The following is a 10700-nucleotide window of genomic DNA, read 5'->3' as shown; positions in this document are numbered from 1 at the left end:
CTCCATCCACCAACGCCACGTTGCACCACAGACTGTCCAGGAGTTGGCGGATGCTTTAGTCCAGGTCTGGGAGGAGATCCCTCAGGAGACCATCCGCCACCTCATCAGGAGCATGCCCAGGCGTTGTAGGGAGGTCATACAGGCACGTAGAGGCCACACACACTACTGAGCCTCATTTTGACTTGTTTTAAGGACATTACATTACAATTTTGAGTGTGACTCCAAATCCAGACCTCCATGGGTTGATAAATTTGATTTCCATTGATCATTTTTGTGTGATTTTGTTGTCAGCACATTCAACTATGTAAAGAAAAAAGTATTTAATAAGAATATTTCATTCATTCAGGATGTGTTATTTTAGTGTTCCCTTTATTTTTTTGAGTGTATATTTACACACCAACGTTTTCCTACTGTACTAACCTACCTTTTCATTCTGTACAACACATTCAACCTCGTTAAAACACATCCACACACACACATGGCACACAGCGTAGAGACAAAGATTCAGGCACCACCTGGACGTAAATCTGCTGGGGTAATTTAGAGTGTTTCTGTGAGGCATCGTTCATAAACGTCCAATCAAACGCCCCAGTTCTTTTGTCCAATCAAATTCATCCTTGTCAAATGAAGTCGTTGAGCTCCGCATCCAGGGCAGCGGCCATCTCATCAGCCTCTGAGCTGCTTCCTTCCTCTTCCTCATTAGAATCCTTGGTGGACTCGTCCGCCGACTCCCCCTCTTCCTCCTCCTTGGCCTCAGCAAGCTTGCGCTTCTGTCCCCTGGAGAGAGAGGGAGAGAATGGTTGATGAGTAAAACCTTTTTGTCTTGACACTTACTGCTATTGACACAAACAGAATGATCTCCTAATATGATGTTACATCATGTGTATAGATCATACTGAAGGCAGGTCATTTAGGCATTACCAGAAAGAGCAATACAGCGAAACACAACAGCAACAATATTTGAGTAAACAACCAGACATGAAATCTGAACAGTATTACAGCCATGTGGGGGTCTTTGGTAACTATCACAACGCTATTCAGACAGAACAGGGGGTTACTGATGTACCAAATCTCCTACATCCCTATCCAACATGAAAAGGACTCACCACTATATTGAAGATTCATAATTTGCCTTGTTCCACACAAGACAGTAACAGTAACACCCAGTAACAGTAACACCCCTGAGAACAGTCTGATGTAATGAGAGAGTAGGACTCTTCTCTTCTCCACAGAGCTGCAGCAAGTCTTATTCTACTGGAGCTGTCTAGTTACTGCCGCTGTACCTCTATTCTCCCCCAGCCGACGCCATTCACAAAAGGCGGAGAAATACAGAGAGAGGAAGTCACAGACGGATCACACAGCGTGTGATACATCAGCCTGTCCTTTCTATTCCAGTTAAAGGAGAGCGACAGACACATACAGACAGAGCGAGAGACTGATGCAGCCCCAGCACCTCACATAGGAGCAACGTACACCCTGCCCAGACCAGCGAGACCCCCCCCCCCCCCCCCCCCCCCCCCCGAAGGACTAGCACCAAGAGAACCCATGGCAAGAGAGCCTACACCCAGACCACAGTGTCACCAGCCACGCCCCAACCAGCTGAGACCACCCCAAACAATCCCTGGCACACCCTATACAGCCACCCCCCCCCAGATTAGGCCTATGCCCCTTCTGGCCCCACGCCCCTGCATCAAGGACCTCAATATGACAGCAGGACATACGCCCAGGCCGTGAGCAGAGCAACAGGCCCAACCTCCACTAATACACTGCCCAAGCAATCCGTTATTATCCATTATTTTACCAGGTAAGTTGACTAAGAACACGTTCTCATTTGCAGCAACGACCTGGGGAATAGTTACAGGGGAGAGGAAGGGGATGAATGAGCCAATTGTAAACTGGGGATTATTAGGTGACCGTGATGGTTTGAGGGTCAGATTGGGAATTTAGCCAGGACACCGGGGTTAACACCCCTACTCTTTGGATAAGTGCCATGGGATCTTTTAATGACCTCAGAAAGTCAGCACCCTACACAGGGCAATGTCCCCAATCACTGCCCTGGGGCATTGGGATATTTTTTTTAGACCAGAGGAAAGAGTGCCTCCTACTGGCCTTCCTACACCACTTCCAGCAGCATCTGGTCTCCCATCCAGGGACTGACCAGGACCAACCCTGCTTAGCTTCAGAAGCAAGCCAGCAGTGGTATGCAGGGTGGTATGCTGCTGGCATCCTGCAACCCAAGAGCTATGTATTAGATTCTCAACATGCTCTGCTCACACCAACTGTAATAGTCGTGGCCTAAACCACACGAAAACAGCACTAGACACTATGGAACACAAAGCTTTTACTATCTCATCCTGGAATATACAAGGTCTGCCGATATCTGCCTTTGGCCTAAAGAACAGGAACCAAGACTTCAAAGAAATTGGAAATACAGACAGTGTCATCCTACAAGAAACATGGTATAGAGGAGAGAGTATTGCATCCCAAATATGCCCCCCTAGATACAACTAAGACAAAACAACCAAAAAAATGGTTCACAACTCATGCAGCTTTGTCGCACGCTGTGTCTGTACATAGTCAATGATAGGCTTCGAGGAGACTCCTATGGTAGGTACACCCACAGCTCTTCTCTTGGCAGTAGTACTGTAGATTACTTTATCACTGACAACCCAGAATCTCTCAGAGCATTCACAGTCAGCCCACTGACACCCTTATCAGATCACAATATAATCACAGTCTACTTGAACAGAGCAATACTCAATCATGAGGCATCCAAACCAAAGGAACTGAATAATATTAAGAAATGGTATAGATGGAAGGAAAGTAGTGTAAAAACCAACCAAAAAACAATTAGGCAACAAACTTCCTGGACAAAACATTTCACTGTAATAGTTGTAAACTTGGCAGTAGAAAGCCTAAACAGTATATTTGACCTTCCAGCATCCCTACCAAATCAAAATATGTCAAGCAGACAACCTAAGAAAATGTACAACAATGACAAATGGTTTGACAAAGAATGCAAAAACCTAAGAAAGAAATTGAGAAACCTATCCAAACAAAAACATAGAGACCCAAAAAACCTGAGTCTACGCCTTCATTATGGCGAATTACTACAATACAGAAATACAATACGGAAAAAGAAGGAACAGGACGTCAGAAATCAGCTCAAGGTAATTGAAGAATCCATAGAATCTAACCACTTCTGGGAAAATTGGAACACACTAAACAAACAACACAAAGAGTTATCTATCCAAAACGGAGATGTATGGGTAAACTACTTCTCCATTTTTTTTAGCTCTATAAAAAACATCAAAAACATATACATGATCAATTACAAATCTTGGAATCAGCTATTAAAGACTACCAGAACCCACTGGATTCTCCAATTACATTGAATGAACTACAGGACAAAATACAAACCCTCAACCCAAAAAGACCTCTGGTGTTGATGGTATTCTGTTCATGAAATGATAAAATATACAGACCACAAATTCCAATTGGCTATACTTAAACTCTTTAAAATAATCCTCAGCTCTGGCATCTTCCCCAATATTTGGAACCAATGATTGATAATCCCAATCCACAAAAGTTGAGACAAATTTGACCCCAATAATTACCCTGGGATATGCATCAACAGCAACCTTGGAAAAATCCTCTGCATTATCATTAACAGCAGACTTGTACATTTCCTCAGTGAAAACAATGTACTGAGCTCATATCAAATTGGCTTTTTACCAAATTACCGTATAACAGACCACGTCTTCACCCTGCACACCCTGAGAAACAAACAAACGCAAAGTCTTCCCATGCTTTGTTGACTTCAAAAAAGCTTTTGAATCAATTTGGCATGAGTGTTTGCTATACAAATTGATGGAAAGTGGTGTTGGGGGAAAAACATCCGACATTATAAAATCCATGTACACAAACAACAAGTGTGCGGTTGAAATGGACAAAAAACACATTTATTTCCACAGGGCCGTGGGGTGAGACAGGGATGCAGCTTAAGCCCCACCCTCTTCAACATATATATAAACAAATTGGCGAGGGCACTAGAACAGGCTGCAGGACCCGGACTCACCCTACTAGAATCTGAAGTCAAATGTCTGCTGTTTGCTGATGATCTGGTGCTTCTGACCCAACCAAGGAGGGCCTACAGCAGCACCTAGATCTTCTGCACAGATTGTCAGACCTGGGACCTGACAGCAAATAAAAATAATAGTGTTCCAAAAAAGGTCCAGCTGCCAGGACCACAAATACAAATTCCATCTAGACACCACTGCCCTAGAGCACACACAAAAATATTCATACCTCGGCCTAAACATCAGCACCACAGGTAACTTCCACAAATCTGTGAAATATCTTAGAGACAGGGCAAGAAGGGCCTTCTATGCCATCAAAAGGAACATAACATTTGACATACCAATTAGAATCTGGCTAAAAATACTTCAATCAGTTATAGAACCCGTTACCCTATAATGGTTAAGAGGTCTGGGGTCCGCTCACCAACCAAACATTCACAAAATGGGAAAAATATCCTCTGTGTACAACGTAAAACTCCAAATATGCATGTAGAGCAGAATTAGGCCGATACCCTCTAATTATCAAAATCCAGAAAAGATCTGTTAAATTCTACAACTGCCTAAAAGGAAGTGATTCCCAAACCTTCCATAAAGCCAACACCTACAGAGAGATGAACCTGGAGAAGAGTACCCTAAAGCAAGCTGGTCCTGGGGCTCTGTTCACAAACAAACACCACAGAGCTCCAGGACAACAACCCAATTCGACCCAAACAAATGAGAAAACCAAAATATAATTACTTGACACATTGGAAAAAATGAACAAAAAAACTGAGCAAACTAGAATGCTATTTGGCCCAAAACAGAGAGTACACAGTGGCAGAATACCGGACCCCTGTGACTGACCCAAAACAATGTACAGAGTCAGTGAGCATAGCCTTGTAATTGAGAAAGATTGCCGTAGGCAGACCTGGCTCTCAAGAGAAGACAGGCTGTGCGTACACTGCCCACAAAATGAGGTGGAAACTGAGCTGCATTTCACAACCTCCTAACAAATATATGATATATTAGAGACACATATTTCCTTCAGATTACACAGACCCACAAAGAATTCAAAAACAATTCCAATTTTGATAAACTCACATATCTATTGGGTGAAATACCACAGTGTGCATCACAGCAGCAAGATTTGTGACCTGTTGCCAAAAGAAAAAGGCCAACCAGTGTAAATGTGAACTATTTGCACATTGTTACAACACTGTATATAGACAGTTTGTTTATTTCACTTTTGTTTATCCCTTTCACTTGCTTTGGCAATGTTAAAATAGGTTCCCCATGCCAATAAAGCCCCTTGAATTGAATTGAGGGAGGTGAAACCAAATGGAGAGAGGATAGGACATGTATTCAAGAGACCAAGGGACTCCCCCCAGGGGGGTGAAGGGTTAAACATGCCCACCTCTCCCCTCCTCCACCCCTGGCTCGTGACATCTCCCCTCTCCCCCCAGTGACACCTCCGCAGCAGCGGGCTCGTTAGCATGATGCTAATGAGGCAGGTAGGGGAGCGTGTACAGTAGGATTACATCACACACACACACACCTCCACAGAGAGAGAAGGGGGCTTTCTCATTAGTGGTCTTCTGTCAGTTTGTCCCCCTAACCCTCTCACCAACCCCCCCCCCACAGAGCAGCAACACTCTTGATTAGTGTGTTCATTAAAACTAGAACCGCCGAAGGCCGACGCCCCCGTTTGATTTTGTGGTGCACCATATGAACCACAAGTGGTGGCGCTTATGTTCACGGCAAATCATTTGACCACACGCCTTGTGGGTTGACAAAACTCTTTTCCTTTGAATTCATCAACAAAAAATATGTTACTGGACTTTATTACTTACTTGTGGTTGGGTAGGTTACTTTCTAAATATAATCTGTCCAAAATTGTAATCAGTAAGGTAACTTTTGGATTACCTAAACTCAATAATGTAATCTGATTACCTTCTCCCCTTTAAGAGGCATTAGAAAACGACAAAAAGGATCCATCAAACATTTGACTTGTGGTCAGACACGCTCAGGTGGAACAAATTTCAATTCATCCTGCTACCAGCCACTTTTACCCCTGTTAACAACCCCTCCAGTACCGCTGCACACTGGAATAAAAGTACAGGCACTGACCTACCTGTATATAAGACCTGTATATAACTGCTCCTTTTCTCTTCCCTCACACTGCACAGGTTTTATTTCTTATCTATATTACTACCTTTATTGCGGATTATCGGGAAAGAGCTCACAAGTTACGCATTTCAACTGTACTGCTTTTACACCTGCTGTATCCTGTGCATGAGACAAATCTGGAAACGAGAAACTTCAAAAGAAACGGCTGGACTGTATTACTTACTACTACTACTACTCTAGAACTAATCTAATCTACCATGATTCTTTTTTAGAATCAAATGTATGACATTGTGGTGTTTTCAATGAGTTTCAGGCCTGTAGAGTAGGCAAATACCAAACCTGTCCGTAGCCTACATGTATCAACAAATCACTTTTGTACGGTCCCGTTTTACTTAATGTGCATCTTATGGAGACTTCCTAAAGCAATCATATATGCTTCATAAGCACTACATAAGCACTACATAAATGAGCCACAAATCTATAAAACATAGATGTTATGTCACACAGTTATGACACATTATGAATCTTTAGAGAGCATGATATATGGTGATTTGTAAAGCATCTAAGTAGTGCTAATGAAGCCCATAAGATGCTCTTCAAATGAAGCGGTAATGACTCTTCTTTCTATATCGTTTCAATGATATATTTCCACAAAGGTTTCTTCATGCAATTCATCTTTTATATTTGTGTGTTTTGAATTATTTATCAAGCATTGGTGCTTATGTTTACCGCAAATCATTTGACCGTTCACGCTTGCAGGTTGATATCCTTTTACCTTTGTGAAATGATCTGTAGGCTCCTGGGAAGCCCAGCGGTTCTACTGTTAAAGGTCAGAGGTCATCTAACTTTAGTTTAGGAAAAACTCCTAAAATGGCAGCCCAGGTCTAGTACAGTAGCCTGCTGTGTGAAAAGTTACTGTCTCTCTAAACTGAACCTTCAGGTGTCGCCCTAACTATGGAATAGTCTTGTCATGCTTGCAACTGAATGACCTACTGGCATCAGGCTGTTTGGTTTGTAAACATAGAGCACCTATTAGGAGGTAATAGCAAGGTCATGTAGTGGCTAAGAGCAGAGTTGAATTATATCTAGTATTGTATTTGTGTTATCACAGCAGTTACATTGCGTTTTATTATGGTTGTCTTATCAAAACAGGACCATCTCAGCAGGCTGTCATCTGAGAAGTGGAGTTATCAAACTGATCTCATTAGTGAAGGCTGGCTGCTGACAGCGAAGACTGTGTGTGTGTTTATCTGTGTGTGTGTGTGTTTATCTGTGTGTGTGTGTGTGTGTGTGTGTTTATTTGTGTGTGTGTGTGTGTGTGTTTATCTGTGTTTATGTGTGTGTGTGTGTGTATATTTATTTGTGTGTGTTTATCTGCGTTTATGTGTGTGTTTATGTGTGTGTGTGTAACAGCTCTACATTAATAGTCAGACTCAGGGGCGGCTGTGTGTGTGTATTTATTTGTGTGTGTAACAGCTCTACATTAATAGTCAGACTCAGGGGGAGGCTGTGTGTGTGTGTGTAACAGCTCTACATTAATAGTCAGACTCAGGGGGAGGCTGTGTGTGTGTGTGTGTAACAGCTCTACATTAATAGTCAGACTCAGGGGGAGGCTGTGTGTGTGTGTAACAGCTCTACATTAATAGTCAGACTCAGGGGGAGGCTGTGTGTGTGTAACAGCTCTACATTAATAGTCAGACTCAGGGGGAGGCTGTGTGTGTGTGAGTGTAACAGCTCTATATTAATAGTCAGACTCAGGGGGAGGCTGTGTGTGTGTAACAGCTCTACATTAATAGTCAGACTCAGGGGGAGGCTGTGTGTGTGTAACAGCTCTACATTAATAGTCAGACTCAGGGGGAGGCTGTGTGTGTGTGTAACAGCTCTACATTAATAGTCAGACTCGGGGGGGAGGCTGTGTGTGTGTGTGTGTGTGTGTGTAACAGCTCTCTCTATATTAATAGTCAGACTCAGGGGGAGGCTGTGTGTGTGTAACAGCTCTACATTAATAGTCAGACTCAGGGGGAGGCTGTGTGTGTGTGTAACAGCTCTACATTAATAGTCAGACTCAGGGGAAGGCTGTGTGTGTGTGTAACAGCTCTACATTAATAGTCAGACTCAGGGGAGGCTGTGTCAGCAGCAGTGGGGAGTTCCTTCACTGATCTCCTCTCCACATGATTACCACCAATCTCAGACCCAAGCACCATGGCTATTAATACAACACACACACACCGTGCCAAGACACACACGCACCATCTCACCCTTTAAAACAAACTCATCAATTAATCAGGTTTTTATCAGGAATGTACTTTTTGTTTCATTAGACAATATTGCATTTCCTACCTATGGATCATCCTTCTCTCCCTTCTCCAACTCCTCCTCTCCTTTTCCTCCCTATCCCTTTCTCATCATAAGCGTCTCAAATTAGCGAGGAGCCTGGGGCTTAAAGTACTCGTTAAGTAGCCCTCAGGAACACTGGTATTCAGCTCTAACTGCCTGCAACGCGTGGAGAAAGTGTGGAGTGGCTACGGTTAAACGTCCAGTATTGTATTCATCTGAAGGTCCAATGAAAGGCCAGGAGCTACAGTCTAACTCTGGTTCCTCTGAGGATTCCGTCCAGACAGAGCAGAGAGACTTCAATTCAGTTGAACACAATGTCTCTTTCCTCTGAATTACATACAGTATATCAACTTAGGGAGATGACTGAGCAGGAAGATTATATAAAAGAAAACCTAGGGTTTCTATTCATATATATATTTATGAGAGAGAGAGAGGAGAGAGAGAAGAGAGAGAGAGGAAAGAGAACCAGAGGGGGGGGGGGGGGGGAGAAAGAGAATGAAGAGAGAAGAGAGAAGAGGTGGAGGACAGATCTCTCTTTGTCGGTCTGTCTGCTCTAGTCCCACAGTCAGGGTTAGCTAACCCTCTAAACGGAGACTTGCTGCTAGACTCCGCTAGAACACGGAGATGACGGAACCTTCTGAAACACCTCCATCATTTGCATTTTCTCATTAGAACCTCTGAGATCAGCCAATAACAGAGAACAACTGGTCTGATGTGTTTCTGAAAATCACTCAGCTCGGGGAGGAAGAGACTCAGACAGAAACACCTACATCAAAGTTGTTCTCAACAACATCTGGCCTAACACTATCGAACACCTAGAAATCACTATGTAATGTAGTAGCAGCAGGGGCCAAATCGGCCACAAGTGGATTCTTTACATTTCCTCGAAGCACTTACTCTCAGAGCACCAACTCTATCGAATTCAACGTTTTTATCCAGGGAGAGAAATGATGTATTCTAGCAGTCCCGCTGCAGATCTGTGGTGAACGCTGAAAGGAGCACGCCTGGCTAAAAGGCTAAACTATTGATTGGCTCTCAGCCCAGAGAGAGAGAGAGAGAGAGAGAAGTTAGACATATGAAGCGTAATGGCCTTAGAGAGACCACAAGACCAGACTGTCAAATGAACACTTGAATAGAAATAGCTTGCTATTATCATGGTCATTTACAGAAGTGTTAACTCATTCCGCATGACATGCATCTTTAAATTACCACTGTTAGAAAGAATGCTTTCTTGACCTAAGTCATCAAAACATCAGTCATCTTTAAAAGGAGATTGAAGCATTCAACTGAATGTAATCGGCTGAACCCGTGTCTGTCCCACATGTCAATATCATTATGGTCTGGTTGATTTAATTAACATACTGTCAGACACTGCTTCATGCATGGATGATTCAGAACAGAAGACAAATCAACTTTCTCTAATTACCTGGTGTTAGAGACACAAGGCACATCCGAAATCACTTCCTAATGCTATCATCTGTGGGCTGTGATGAGGCGGTGTCCCGTCTGAGGCAGTTTGTGTGTGTGTGTGTGTTGTGATTATATCCAGGGCGTCAATAGGACATGCTCCCCAGCCCTCTGCCATTGTGACGGTGAACTAACAGCCGTAGGCCACACCAGGCCATTCCAGCTCCACACACTGGTGTTAGTGTGATGGTAACTGATATGAATGGCACACAATGAGAAGAGAAAACAGGATTGGGAGGATAAAGATGACCTGAAGTGCTCTCCCCCCCCCCCCCCCCCCCCCCCCACAGATAAGGGCAGGGCAGTCAGTAGTTACAAAGCAGGCAGCAGAAGCAGCTATGTGAGAGTCTCCTGGGCTCCAAACACTTCCCACAATCCTGTGGCGCAGGGAGACGCTACGGCGAAACACCAGCAGAGATGAAAGGGGATAAGAGGAGATGAGAAAAGGGGAGAAGAGGAGATGAGAAAGGGGGAGAAGAGGAGATGAGAAAGGGGGATAAGAGGAGATGAGAAAGGGGGAGAAGACGAGATGGGTGGTGCAGAGAAGAGGTGGGTGCCAAATGCTAAAGCCCCCCCCCCCCCCAAAAAAGACTAGATACAACTCAATTTTCTGTCTGTGAATCGGTCTCTTCAATGTATATGCAGTTTACACAATACAGAGGAAGAGATGGTGATGTTGCAGAAGGAGAGAGCAGGGTGTGTGTGTCTGAG

At 43.8% G+C, this 10700-nt stretch overlaps 1 protein-coding gene across 2 annotated transcripts in view; it reads right to left on the bottom strand.

Annotated features, from left to right (window-relative positions):
* Positions 1–348: 348 nt before the first annotated feature.
* Positions 349–10700, bottom strand: part of LOC110488200 (RNA polymerase II subunit A C-terminal domain phosphatase) — a 123963-nt gene continuing 113611 nt past the window's right edge. For both annotated transcript variants that reach the window (XM_021560310.2, XM_036971041.1), the window contains one exon: positions 349–777. In XM_021560310.2, the coding sequence (XP_021415985.2) occupies positions 621–777 (157 nt within the window). In that variant the 3' untranslated portion in view covers positions 349–620. The remainder of the gene's footprint in view (positions 778–10700) is intronic.

The sequence above is a fragment of the Oncorhynchus mykiss genome, chromosome 32 (genome assembly GCF_013265735.2).
Source record: "Oncorhynchus mykiss isolate Arlee chromosome 32, USDA_OmykA_1.1, whole genome shotgun sequence".
Classification (NCBI taxonomy): Eukaryota; Metazoa; Chordata; class Actinopteri; order Salmoniformes; family Salmonidae; genus Oncorhynchus; species Oncorhynchus mykiss.
Note: the sequence above shows the minus strand (reverse complement) of the source record. Positions and strands in the feature narration are given on the sequence as shown.